Source organism: Chrysochloris asiatica, unplaced genomic scaffold (genome assembly GCF_000296735.1).
Source record: "Chrysochloris asiatica unplaced genomic scaffold, ChrAsi1.0 scaffold00081, whole genome shotgun sequence".
Classification (NCBI taxonomy): Eukaryota; Metazoa; Chordata; class Mammalia; order Afrosoricida; family Chrysochloridae; genus Chrysochloris; species Chrysochloris asiatica.
Window position 1 is genome coordinate 12299489 of NW_006408599.1, and position 14438 is coordinate 12313926.

The following is a 14438-nucleotide window of genomic DNA, read 5'->3' on the forward strand; positions in this document are numbered from 1 at the left end:
TGTCAAAGACTTCATTTCCCTCAGACCAGTCACCAGCACTTATGGAAGCAGCAGTCAAGAAATCAAATGACATACTGCATTAGGCAAATCTGCTGCACAAGACCTCTTTAAAGTGTTCAAAAGCAAAGATGTCAGTTTGAGGACTAAAGTGCGCCTGACCCAAGACATGGTATTTTCAATAACCTCATATGCATGTGAAAGTTGGACAGTGAATAAGAAGATCATAGAAGAATTGATGCTTTTGAGTTATAGTATTGGAGGAAAATAGCAAAATGCTGCCATGTATTGCCAAAAGAACAAACCAATCTGTGTTGGAAGAAGTACAGCCAAAACGCTCCTTGGAAGTCAGGATGGCCAGACTTTGTCTGTCATACTTTGGACATATTATTAGGGGGAACCAGTCCCTGGAGAAGGATAACATGTTGGGTATAGTGGAGGGTCAGAGAAAAAGAGGAAGACCCCCAACTAGATGGATTGACACAGGGGCAGCAGCAATGGGCTCAAACTTAGCAACAATTGTGATGACACAGGACCAGGCAGTGTTTCATTCTGTTGCGCGTAGAGTTGCTACGAGTTGGTACTGACTCCATGGCACCTAACAACAACATCAACAACATTCAGCCCCACTGAGGTTGTCAAATATTTTTGTTCATCTTGGATCAACAATCCATGCCCATGGAAGCAGCAGTCAAGAAATCACATGCATTGGGAAAATCTGTTGCAAAGATACCACTGTGATGTTTACTGTAAGCCGGGCTGACCCAAGCCATGGGCTTCCCAATGGCCACATATGCTGCAAAAGCTAGACAACAAAAAGGGAAGACAGAAGAAAAATGAATGCATTTGAATTATGGTGTTCATGAAGAATATTGAGTATACTAAGGACTTCCAGAGAATGAATAAATCTGTCTTGGAAGAAGTACAGTCAGAATGCTCCTTAAAGCAAGATGGCAAGACTTTGTCTCATTTACTTTAGACAGTATCAGGTGGGGTCCTTAGAGAGGGACATCATGCTTGGTGACCAGAAGGTCAATGAAACCGAGGAAGTGCCTCAATGAAATGGACTGACATGTGGCTGTAACACTGGACTCAAACCCAGCAATGATTGTGAGAACGGCACGAACTGGGCAATGTTTCATTCTGTTATATGGAGGATCACTGAGTTGGAGTCGACTCAATGGCATCTCACAATAATGCTACAAACAAGGAACTATGATTATCCTCATTTTACAGATGAGGAAAGTGAAGTACCCAGCTAGTGGGTAGCCTGGTAGACAATAGAGTTCCCAGGCCATACTCTCAACCTCTGCAGCAACTCCACGTCCCAGATGGAGGTCCCTGGACAAGTCACTTCTCCTCTTGGGGACTCCAATCCACTTATCTACAAAGGGGGAAAATCGCTGCTACTTCACTGGGTTGTTGTGAAGATGATATTCATTACCATGGCATGTGTGAAGTGGCTGCAACTGAGCAGTTGTTCCGTAAATGAAAGCTGTGATTATAATTGGCATCATTACTATTTCTACCATTATTTGCAAGGACTAAGGAAAGCCTCGAGTCCTGGTGTGGCATTGTAGGATAAGCACTGGATCACAAGGTTGGTTTGAACCACAAGTTTGGTGGTTCAAAATCACCAGCCACTCCTCAGAAACAGGATTGCTCTGAGTTGAAACAAACTGGGTGTCACTTAACAAGAAGGAAAGCCTTGGGTCAGCCAGAAAACGAACTCTAGGGACAAGATGTCTGGGTTCTAGGCTTGGCTCTGCCAGGGACTTCCCTATGGTTTTTGGTCAGTCACTTCCTTTCTCTTGGCCTCAGAGAAATGGGCACAACCAGGCTTGTCACCCCAGGGATGTGAGCTCCAGGTGGAACAACTCAGTGGGAAAGGTAAACCCTGTGTCTCCCAACCTCATGCGACTCATGGACAGGTGGGAAGTTCAGAGGAAGGTTTTCTGGGGACTGAACTCAGACCAGGCTGTACTGTGACCTGTGTTTGACTAATGCCTTTTCTGAAACAGCCCTCTTATCCCTCAGGACCACTGACCCCAGTCAGGGGATCACAGGAGATCAATCAGACCTGACCTGGCGCCCTGATTGGCCCCGGCTGAGCAGGGCAAACACCAAGGTCACTACAAGCCATGGGCCCTTTCCCCAGCCTCAGTCTGCAGCTGCCTCAAGCAGGAAAAGGTAGCACCTCTGTCCCCAGACCAAGCCTAAGGCACAGAGGAGCCCGGAGCCATGCAAAGCCTGGGAGCCCTGCTTCTGTTACTGACCACCTGCCTGGCAGTGAGTGCCCGCCTGGCACCAACTCTACCTGATGACATCCAAGTGCAAGAGAACTTCGACCTCTCTCGGGTAACAAGGGGCTTGCTGGTGGCAGTGGTGGGGTATCTAAAGCAGCCAGAGCTCCCTGATCAAGGCCTGCATGTCAGGGTCTTGGTCTCCTGGAACAGCCTCTAAGGGCCCTTCCACTTTTTAAAAAAATTTTTTTGAAATTACAATTCTGTGCCTCTGGCTTTCTGTGGGACTCCCTTGGCTGACATTCTATGAGCCAAGGTCCTCAGCTGTTAGCCTGTTCTCTAGGGTCTCCAAGAGGAGCCAATGTTGAGATTAGAAGCTACCACAGGGAAGGATCACCCCACCCCCAGTCCTTCGTGCTTTAACCTTACAAGTAGCATAGTGGTTACGAATCAGGCTGCTAATCTTATGGTCAGCAGTTCGAAACTACCAGCTGTTCCTCAGAAGAAAGATGAGGTTTTCTGCTCCTGTAAAGATTTACAGCCTCGAAAACCATATGCAGGGTCGTGATGCCATGGCACATAACGACAACAACCCTTCTCCCCCTGAGGGACTTCCTATGTGATGCAGATGCTTGAGTCCACCCAAAGGAGCCTGGGGGTGCAGAGGGAAGGTCTGGCAATCCACTGTTGAAAAATCAGCTACTAGCAACTCTAGGGAGCTATGGCACAGTTCCACTCTCTCTCTCTCACACATACACACACACACACACACACGCACACACGCACACACGCACACAGGGTCATCATATGCTGGAATCAACGCCATCGGTTCATTCTTAGTAGGTCCTGAGTCCCTGCCCTCACTGGCCTTGTTTATGACCAGGTTGAGCATGTGTGCCCACTAGCATTTGGAATAACAGGAAGAAGAGACACAGGACAGAATCATACCAGTGAGTTAGGGCTGATCACTAAGAGGCTTGGGCATGAGGAGCACTTTGGCTAGGGATGGGATATGGGGTGTACAGTCTGCGAGGACCATGTTCCAAGCCAGCTCTGCCTTGGTTCAATGGTGACCTTGAGTAAGACCTTACCCACTGTGGGGGTTCAGTCTGCATCTGAGGAGATCCAGACCCCTCCAGCTCAGCCATCAGATGGATGTTGTCTGGTTTTTAGGGGCAAGAGAGGGTTGTGGGCAAAGGGACCATGAGGAGGAGGGCGTCCTGGTGGTGTCCGATGGTAAGGCTCTAAGACACTTGGGCGCCCTGGGCGGAGCTTGCGAGCTCCCTCAGCTTCTTGAAATCTGCCAGGAGGAAAGAGCAGAAGACTGGTTCTGTGTGGCCCAGTCATAGTGGAGCTGGATATCAGAGAGATTTTCTGTCACAGAGCGATGGCTGCCTTGCTAGGTGATGAGGCCATCACTGGAGGAACATAAGACAGGGCTCCTGCTCTTGGGAGCAGTGGTTGGTGACCTTAAAGCATGAGGATTGCACCCCAAACAAGTGAGCAAGGCTGACCCTACCTCTCAGCAGAGTAGGGTCTTCTGCCTGGAGTGTGAGGTCCGTCTGCATATCTCCTTCCTCAGCCTGCAATTCCACTCTTGGGGCTCCGGCTTGCCTTGGCAGTGGCTGGCCTCCAGAAGACATTACCACCTGGAAGTGTCCGTCACTGAGAGGAGGGAGGGGAGCAGGCTTCAGCCAAGCATTCTTTGAGCTCTGAGATGAGTCCAGGGCCCTAAAGCTTGTGGCTACTTCCTAGATCTACGGCAAATGGTTCAACATAGCCATTGGTTCCACCTGCCCATGGTTGAAGAGGTTCCAGACCAGGATGTCCATGAGTACGCTGGTCCTGGGAGAGGGAGCTACAGACACAGAGATCAACACAACCAGCACCCGCTGGCGGTGAGTGTGGGGGTGGTGAGGGAGGGCCGAGAAGGACTAGGGAGCCACCATCCTCCCCGGCCTTCAGTCATCATCCTGGAGTTACGGATCTCTGCTTCCAGCCTAGACCTCCACCTGGAGCTCGAAATCCCTCCCTCTATTACCCTTTACCCTTTGTAACTGTCCCATCTACACCTTAAATGTAACTTCCCCCACACTATGCCTGCTATCCAAGAGCTTTCCACATAGCTCAGTAGGGCCACGTCAACCCCTAGGGACCTACTCTGATAACTGGGGCAGAGTTGGGGGTGGCATGGATCCTAGACATCTCTGTCCCTGTCACCTCCAATTCATTCCACCATCAGCCCTGCCCATTATCTTAATCCCTCCAATCTGTCCACTTCTCCCCTCTCCACTGCTACCACCTTGGTCCAAGCCACCTTCCTTTCTTGCCTGGTTGTCTGCAACAGGCTCTCCCTGCATCTCTTCACCTCTAATTTCAAATCTTCTTTCCAATTCTTTCTTCGCTCAGTAACCAGAAAGACCTTTCAAAAATTCACCAGTGTTCAACTCTTCCTTAGCTTCCTATTGCTGTTGACGTGGTCTTCAAGGCCAACCCTGTTCTCAACCCTCCCTCACTCCACTGTCTCCCATGGGCCCTGTGACCCACCTGAGTAGTCCTTCTGCTAAGCCCTCCACCCTCCACCCCCTAGTGCCTTCTGCTGAAGTTCCTCTCCCACCTTCTTATGCTAATTCTTATGGCTCATTCCGGCAGGAAGTCTCCACCCCATGCCTCAGGGTCAGCTGATATGCTTTCTTGTTTGCTCCCAGAGCCCCTCACACTTCCCCCTCAGAGTACTTTTCACATTGATTGCATCACCTCTTGCCTGCTGGCCCATGAGGGTACAGGGCATGACTCCCTCACTTCTGTATCTCCAGCATGTAGCAGTGCTTGGCACATGTGATGCCCAATGAATGCTTCAAGGGTCAATATATTAACACTACTAGTAATCACTCATAGTAATCACTGTAACAATAAGTAATATGTATATAGTGATTATTCTACGCACTTTATTATGATCCCATGTAATCCTCAAAACATCATATGAGGTAGAATTGATCACTATCCCCATTTTACAGATGAGAAAACTGGAACCAAGAGAGACACAGAGTAATAAATTAATGGCTGCCAGCTGTTCCGCGGGAGAAAGATGAGGCTTTCTGCTCCCGTAAAGATTTACAGCCTCAGAAACCCTGTATAGGGTCGCTATGAGTCGGAACCGACTCCACGGCACATAACAACAACAAAGCATTAACGTATCGCTCCAACAGTGCATCAGGATAATGTGCAGACCTGGCTGAGGAAGCTGATTTCCAGTCATGCCTTTGCCAAGAGGATGTCGTGCTTAGTCCCTATTTTCTCTGTGACTCTGTTTTCTTACCAGTAAAATGGGAGCAGCACTCCCTACCAATCTCTCAGGACTAATGTGAGACTTGGAAATGTTAAGATCCCTGTGGGAAGATGGAGTGTCTGGACCACAGTATGTGCCAGGAGTGACCTTCTTTTTGGTTTGTTCATTTCAGGAAAGGTTCCTGTGAGTTGGTCTCTGGGACATATCAGAAAACCGACACTGATGGGAAGTTCCTCTATCACAAATCCAGTAAGTCGGAGTCAAGAAAGCAATCAGGTGTCTCTCCTCTGCTCAAAATGAACCTGACGACTTCAGCTCTCCCTCCTTCTGCCTCAGCTCTCTGCCTCATACCCTTTCCTCCCATCTCTCTGAGGTGTCATCCAACTGTCCTTCAAGTTTCTGCCTCCTCCTTTTCCCCTTTCCTCTCTTCTGTCTTTTTCTTCTCCTCCCTTCCCCTCTTTTCCCTTCCCCTCCCCTGTCCTCTCCTCTCTCTCTTAAGTCCAGAATAGGGTGACAGTCAAGTGAATGGTATTAAATGCTGAGGCCAACATGAAGATTTCATCAGTCTTTGTGTTCTGTTGGACATCTGTAATCACTTGACAAAAATTTTACTAAGCATCTGTCATGTACTAAGCAATAGAGGGATTTGGACATGAATTTATTCATTAATTCAACAAATGCTTATTGGATATGCTCTATGTGCCAAATAATTGCATTGTTGTTGTTGTTAAGTGCCGTCAATTCAGTTCCGACCCATAGCGACCCTGTATAGGGTGTCCGAGGAGCAGCTGGTGAGCTTGAACTGCTGACCTTGCAATTCAAACTGCTTTACAGTCTGGTGCATTAACCCACAGTGCCACACCAGGATTCCAAAATAATTGTATTAGGGCTTGAAAATTCAAATGTTTGACTAGATGGATAAATAAACCAAGATGAGAATACACAAAGGAGGGTAAATGAATGCATGGATAGATGGTAGATAAATTCATCAATCAGTCATCCAATGGATACATTGCTGGATTAGTGAATAGGTGAAAAAAGAAGAAAGGAAATGGATAAATTTATGAATTGAGGTCTGGAGAGGATGGAGTGGTGGTGGATGAATTATTGATGATCATGTGTTGGAGTTAGGTGGATAGAGAGAGTCTGAAGATAAATGAATATATGGAAAGGGTAAATGGATAGGTGGGTGAATGGATGAATGACTAGCTGACTGATTGTGTGAATGAGTAGGTGAGTAGGTGAAGAATCTCAGGCTAGAAGGGCTTGATCCCTGATTCCTTTGGTCTGCCTACATATCCCATGCAGAATGGAATGTATCCATGGAGTCCTATGTGGTCCACACCAACTATGATGAGTATGCCATTTTTCTGACCAAGAAATTCAGCCGGCATGGACCCAGCATCACTGCTAAGCTCTATGGTAAAGTACTATAACTATATGAAGCCCACCAAGTTGGGGGTAGGAGGAGACCCCTGTCTTCTGAATAGTGGAGTAGGGAAGAGCAGAGAGCTTTTTTTTCTTCTTTTTCTGACAAAGTAGGTGAAGGATGGAAGGAGGAGAGAGAGAGTTTAGTCTCTCATTTGAAGTAGAGTCCTTTTCTTTGAATTTCTAAAATGCCAGACCCATAGTCTCCAGGCCCTTAAATTAACCAGTGGAAAGAGCCCTGTGTGGAGAATTAGGAGTATAGGGAGGGACACCTCTTCCCTATCTTTCCATAAGTATATCAAAGAGATTGAACTGGGTCAAGAGTTTTCAAACTTCCCCTGAATGAAAACCACTGTGCAAGATAACTTCCTCAGGCTCTGCCAGCCCAGGCACCTGTGGTTCTAAGTGTCTCCTCTGTTTCTCCCTTTCAGGGCGGCAGCCACAGCTACGGGAGAGCCTCCTGCAGGAATTCAGAGAGTTTGCTGTAGGCATGGGCATCTCCGAGGATTCCATCTTTACCATGGCCAACAAAGGTAAATAGCACCTCCATCCACCTCGTATTCCTGCTCCCTCCTTAGCCTTTTTCTGGCCATCAGAAAGCATCTGCACAGCCCATGAAGCTTTGTAACAACCCTCTGAAATAACCAGGAACCACAGTCTCTCCCCAGTCTCTTTACAGAGAAGCTAGGGCCCTTGGATTTGTTCCAAATCACATGGTGTGTACCTGGCAGAGCTGTACTAGAGCCAAGTCAGTGTTCATTCTACTGCCGTATGTCTGAATGAGGTTCTATCAGAACTCATAAGTACATCTTAGCAGGCAACAGAGTTGTTAGGTTAAAAGCATGGGCACTGGGGTCAGATCACCAAGGTTCAAAGTTGCTTCTTTGAGCTAGTCAACCTCTGAGTCTCATTTTCCTCATCTGTAAAATGGGATACTGCCTGTCTAATAGGTTGCTGTGAGGATTCTGTGAGATCCTCACAAGGTCATTAAATACAACAGGACTCAGTCTGCTGCTTAGGAAGTACAATGTTAGCTGTTGCTGTTCTTGTGATAATATTGATGATGGTCTGAAGATGATGCAGACAGTGAAAGCGGTGCAGTTACCAGTCTGTTGTTTTTCTAGTAAATGACCTTGAACAAAACTACTGATTAGAGTCATTCATGAAGTGGGCTAATGCATGTGACTGTCCCGAACACAATGCCCACATGGCACACAGTTGGTAGTACCATAACATCAATGAAACAAAGCCAGCTGAGCCCAGGATCCCTGCCCACACCTGGTCCTCTTATTCACCCTTCTCTCCTTCACTGTCCCCATGATCTAGGTGAGTGTATCCCTGGAGAGCAGGAACCAGAGCCCAGCCCAGCCCAGGTGAGTATGCCATTCCCTCCCAGGTACTGCACACTTGGTTTTTATTACCTTTGCTTAAGTCCTGCTCTGCTGCTGGATGGGGTCAGTGACGGGGGATGAGAAAAGGCAGTGATGAGGATGGGTCAGACCCCCCTTGGTTCAATGTTGGTTTTGTCATGGAGCTAAACTTGGACTTCACTTTTCTCATCTATGAAATGGCATAATTATACCTGCCTTCTAGGGTTAAAAACTTTTAGCAGAAAGACCAAGAGCAAGCAGCTTCTCAAACCAGCTCTTCTTTATGCTGGCTTCTGCTCTGGAGCCATCTTGGCTGGACTACCCTTGTTCTGTTTCTCTTTGAAGAGCTGCTATAACCTCTGCAGGATTCATTGCACTTGGCTGGGATTGGAGGTGATGTGTGGCTGTCTCTTGGCAACACATCTTGAAACTTTAGACTGTATAGTCAAAGGTCCTTTCCTTCCACTAGAGAGACTTAACCTTAAATCTATTCTCCCTTCCCCTCTTTCTCCCTAGAAGCCATATTTACTACTCTTACGTCAGAAAAGGAGAAAACATGAGGTGCCCTTCAATTTTCTTCTCTCTGGATTTGAAGTATCAGAGGGAATTACCTTAAATTGGATGACTTGCCAGTACAGGGAGTTGGAGGGCCCAGTTAGGAACTGAACTTTGCTGAACCATTCTGTTCAGTTCCAGAACATTTTTTCTTTGCTTGATTTCCAGTGTTAATATTGTTGCTCTAAATTATGCCCCTCCTTACTTGAGTCATGCTCATGGAAATATGGGGATGTAGTTTTTAAAATGGAGTCTTGGTATGGCGCCATAGGATAAGCACTCAACCTCAAGGTGGGTTTGAACTATAAGATTGGCGGTTCAAACTCCAACAGCCCTTAACAGCAACAGTTTTAAAAAATGCATTTTTGCTATTAGGTACTGGGGAGTGAAATTTTGAGGGATGTTTCAGTCTGCCATATATTCTTTTTTTTTTTTTAAGAGAAACCACTCTATTATGCTTTAGGTGAAAGTTTACACAGCAAATTTGTTTTCCACTCAATTATTCTCATACAAAAAATCCCATGACATTGAATGTGATTTCTGCAATATGTCAGTGCTCTTCCTGTCTCCATCCTGGGTTCCTGGTTTCCGTTTGCATCTTGTTTACCTGCCTCTTCGTACCTTTTCATCTTTGTACTTGGACAACTGTTGCCTTTTTGGTCTTCTCTTGTTAATCTAGGGAGCATTTCCTCCTGGGTGGTATTGTTCCCTTATAGGCCCGTCTATTTATTTGAGAGGTGAGCTCTAGGAGTTGCTTCAGTTTCACATTAGAAGGACAACTTAGAGCAATAGTCTTGGGGTTTCCTTCAGTCTCTATCAGACCAGTAAGTCTGCTTGTTTTTTAAATATGATTTTGAGTTTCTTACATTTCCCTCCCATTCTAACCAGGTCCTTCAATTGTGTCCCTGGTCAGAAAGGTCGGTAGTGGTAGCTGGCCCCACCTAGTGTTTCTGGTCTCAGGCTGGAGGCTGCTGTACTTCAAGTGGCCCATTGGTCCTAAGGACTAATTACTTCCTTGAGCATTTGGTTTTCTTCACTCCCCTTTGCTCCTGTGGGAAGAATTCAACAGCTGTATCTTAGATGGATGCTCGCAAACTTTGAAGACCCCGGATGCTACTCATCAAACTCAGATGCTGAACACTATCTTTATGAACTGTTCCGTCAATTGATCTAAATGTCCTCTGAGACTACTGTCCTTAGTCTCCATGTCCAGTAGCTCAGTTCCACAAGGTGTCTGGCTATGTCTAAGAAATTCTCATAGCTATGCCCCCTATGTGCTCTATTCTATAAGGAGGCTTCAGAAAGTTGGTGGGAAAATTTCATTACCTTTTCAATTCCATTTTCTCATGAACTTTTTTTTTTTTTTAAAGTTTTTACTGTGAATTGAGTGATAGTTTACATGAGGGAACATCAGTTCGTTTCATTGCATTGATTACAATTCTCTGCATTCTAGTGAACGTTTTGAAGCTCCTTCATATATATGAATACACGTCCAAACACATATGTACACAAATCCACAACCAAAAAACCCACAAGGGTGTAATCCCGTATGACCTCCCACATCTATTTGGCTTACATGTGCGTCCATTCACAAATTATTGGTTGTTATTGTTGCAGGATTGTGTACGTTATAGAATTTACCTTGTTGTTGTTAAGTACCCTCCAGTCAGTTCCTATTCATAGCAACCCTATATAGGGTTTCCCAGGAGTGACTAGTAGGTGTTAACCTTGTAGTTAGCAGTCTAGTTCTTATCATATATCACCACACCAGGAAACCAGAATTTACCATTGTTGCTGTTCAGTCTTGTGTACCTTAGTGTCTTCTTCTAAGTGTATCTTGATCATATTGTGCTGGCTTCCACCATATTTTGTATCGCCTTTCCCTTCACCAGAATGAGCATGTGTCTACCATGTAGTGACCCTTCCTTCCTCTCCCTCCTATCCCTGGTAATCATAACCAGACACTCAAAGAATGTGTTTTTCTGTGTATAAACCTAGTCTTGATTTTTCTACAACACTATTCCATACAGTATTTGTCCTTTTGTGATTGACTTACTTCACTCAGCATTAAGGTCCTCCAGATTCATCCAGGTTATGAGAAGCTCTATGTATTATCATTATTCTTTATCATTGCATAGTATTCCATTGTATATAATTCCATGTACTATACTTTGTTTGTCCATTCATCCGTGGATGGGCACTTAGGTGGTTTCTATTTATTGTGAACAGTGCTGCATTGAGCAAGGCTGTGCATACATCTATTCGTGCCACAGCGTGGGACTGCTGGGTTGTATGGTATTTCTGGTTCTAGCTTTTTAAGGAAATGCCATCCCATTTTCCATACTAGTTGTACCATTTTACAGTCCCATCAGCAGTGGATAAAAGTTCCAACCTCCCCACAACCTCCCCAGCATTTATTTTCTATTTTTAAAAAATGAAATTCTTTATCAATGTCAAGAAAAAAGCCATAATGAATGCCTCCCCTTGCAAAAGAAAGACATTTAGCACACTTCCACTTTTAGTGCGGGTTTTCTGCATCTCTGCTTTGGGGAATATGATCTGAGTCCATGTTTGCATTTTCCACTTTTTCTTTGGAGATTTTTAACATTTACATTAAATTTTTCAGGAAGCAGCGTGATGTTTTCAAGGATAGATTCTTCTCCATGATAATATTCCTTTGGGCATTTAATTGGAAGATGGGGCGGCAGTAGTGTTATATCTCTCCGTTTTTATTGTATTTTCAGACCAGAAATCTGTCCTGTGATGCTCATCCTGAAATTCAGGCTGATGTTCACTAACCAGTGCTTCTGCTTATCTCCTGACCCCCAAAGCAAATGTGGCTTGTTTATATATTTCAACAGTAATTGTTGCTAGTTTCTGTCAAGTCAATTTGGACCCATGTTGACTTCACATTTGTAGAATAGAACCATTCTATTCTACAGGGTTTTCAAGGCTTGTCACTTGTCAGAAGCTGGTCACTAGGTCTGTCTTCCAAGGTGTCTCTGAATGGGTCTGAACTTCTGATCCTCCCATTAGTAGTAGCATTACTACTTATTCATGGGTGTAGGTGAACAACAGTAGTAACAGCTTCTTCTTTTTCCCAGAGAGCCCGGCGGGCTGTGCTACCCCAGGAAGATGAGGGCTCAGGAGCTGCACAACAAGTACCTGATTTCAGCAAGAAAGAAGGTTATGATCATGGGCCTTTTTCACTCACTTCTGCCATACTTTTGATACGGGCCCACAGTTAGCTCACTCGGGCTGCTCTCCCCACCAAGAAGTCCCTTTCTTATCTCTCCACTAGGGAGTCAACAACTGGCTCTAGAAAAAGCAAATCAAGTCTGGGAAACCCTACTCTGCACTCGGACAGGGCTGGGGAAGGTGGAGGGACATTAGGCACGGTCCCCAAACTTCAGACACTCTCAGCTCCATGATGAGAAATGAGTTCTTGCCCTGGGTTTCTTTATCAGTACAATGGGGGGAGAGCCTACTCTGCTCTCCATCAGGGCCCTTCCAAAGGCAAGTGGGGTAAGAAGCTGAGGATATTTTGTGAGGTTGAAAGCACTCATGATCGACTCAATTCTCCAATTTGTTTAGCAAACACTGAGCCCTACTCTGGCTCTCGCCCAGTGCTAATGGAGACAAACCATCCATGCTCTTTCAAAACTTCTGGACTGTCTAGTAAGGGAGTTCCCCAAGGAAAATAGTGGTGTGCCCAGAAGGGAAGGTCAGCTCACGGGCTAGAAGAACTCAGAGAAGGGAAGGGTTAGGAGAAGAAGGAAGATATATAAAGAGACATCATGCTGTGCTAATATATGTAAGTAGTGTTTGGAGACGCAGGTAAAGAGGCCGGGTGGCCAGCATAGGGATAAGAGAATGCCTCAACCACTCACATTGCAAATTATTGGGGAAGACCAGACTGGTGCAGGGAACAGTGAGGCTGTGAGTGGCAGGGGGCATGGGTCCCCATATCATCAAGTAGAATGAGTATGGGTTTTGGAGTTCAACAGACATTGTTTTGAATCTTGGTTCTGTGTGACCTCTCTGAGAGTCAGTTTCACTGCTACCAAATAAGTTGATAATCCTTTCTCTTAATGTAGAGGTGAAAACTGAATGAGCTAATGCATGCTAAATGCACAACCTGGTGGTGGGTATACAGTAAGCACTCAATATATGCTGATGCTCTGCTCCTCCCCAGATTCCTGCCAGCTGGAGCATGCAGCAGGTCCCTGCCTGGGGATGATTACTAAGTATTTCTATAATGGCTCGTCCATGACCTGTGAGACCTTCCAATATGGTGGCTGCTTGGGTAATGGTAACAACTTTGCTTCAGAGAAGGAGTGTCTACAGACCTGCCGAACTGTGGGTGAGTGAGGGATACTCACCCTGCCTCTATGCACTCTGCACCATCCCCACCAGCTTACCAGATGGCTGAGAGGGTGTTAGTGGAGGAATGCAGAGCACGTTTCCTGAAACTGTAGGACTTCCACACTTATTGATGACACAGTTCCTCTCTGTGGACCTGTTTCCCATTCTGTAAAAGAAGGGTAAGGTGTTCTAGACGAGTGGGGTTCCCTGGCCACCTGTTTTCAGGGTCACTAACGCTGTCTCCCTCCCTTCTGCAGCGGCCTGCAATCTCCCCATAGTCAGCGGCCCCTGCAAGGGCTTCATCCAGCTCTGGGCATTTGATGCTGTCCAGGGGAAGTGCATCCTCTTTAACTACGGGGGCTGTAAAGGCAACGGCAATAAGTTCTACTCTGAGAAGGAGTGCAAGGAGTACTGTGGCACTCCTGGTGAGGGTAGGTGGCTCTGCGGGGGCCAGGCTGGGCCAAGGGGCTGCTGGGGTCTGGGTGGGAGTGCCCTGGCCTGGTAGGGGTGAGATCTGAGTTTTGGATTTTGCACCAGGAGACCAGCCTGTCTGTCCTCTGGGCCTCGGCTTCTTATCTGCGAAATGAGGCCAACCCGGGGTCTTGCCACAGCTCCTATAGGCACTGATTTTGGTGCCTTGATTTTCCTATTGGGAAGTGGCACCTTAAATCCATCAGAAGAGGGGAATCACTTTGGAAATCAGTGAAGAGGACATTCTGGTCCCAGGCTCAGGTCTCCTTACTTGCCCAAGTGGCCTTCCCTCCTTCTTAAGGCATCGAGGTCTTCAAGTGCCCTACTCACTCCCTGAGCCTCTCTCTGTCCACAGATGAGGAGCTGCTGCGATTGAAAAACTAAACCACCAGAGGATGCAGGGGGCTGAAGCCAGCATCCATCCCAGCACCTCAGCCAGGCCAGGTTGAGGCCTGGACTCTAATAAAAAACAAATCATAAACTCCTGAGATTCCACATCCTGGCTCTTTATTGTCATTATAGTTGTAATGAAGTGAGGGAGGGTGAAAAAGAGACAAAAATGGGTGGGGACTTCAGAAACCCCTAATACTTCTCCAAAGAGAAAAATGTAAATGTGGTGTTGTGGGATAAAGCATTGGACTGTCAGTTTGAACCGAAAGGTCAGTAGTTCAAACTCATCAACTGCTCCTTGGAAACCCTATACAGGGTCGCTATGAGTCA

At 46.3% G+C, this 14438-nt stretch overlaps 1 protein-coding gene across 1 annotated transcript; it reads left to right on the forward strand.

Moving 5' to 3' along the window:
- The first annotated feature begins 2238 nt into the window (after positions 1-2238).
- AMBP (alpha-1-microglobulin/bikunin precursor) lies at positions 2239-14102 on the forward strand. Its single transcript, XM_006865729.1, has 10 exons — positions 2239-2355; positions 3996-4138; positions 5702-5778; positions 6838-6951; positions 7389-7490; positions 8284-8330; positions 11987-12068; positions 13078-13245; positions 13505-13678; positions 14074-14102. Exons 1-10 carry the CDS (start codon positions 2239-2241, stop codon positions 14100-14102), a joined length of 1053 nt encoding a protein of 350 aa, XP_006865791.1.
- Positions 14103-14438: the final 336 nt, after the last annotated feature.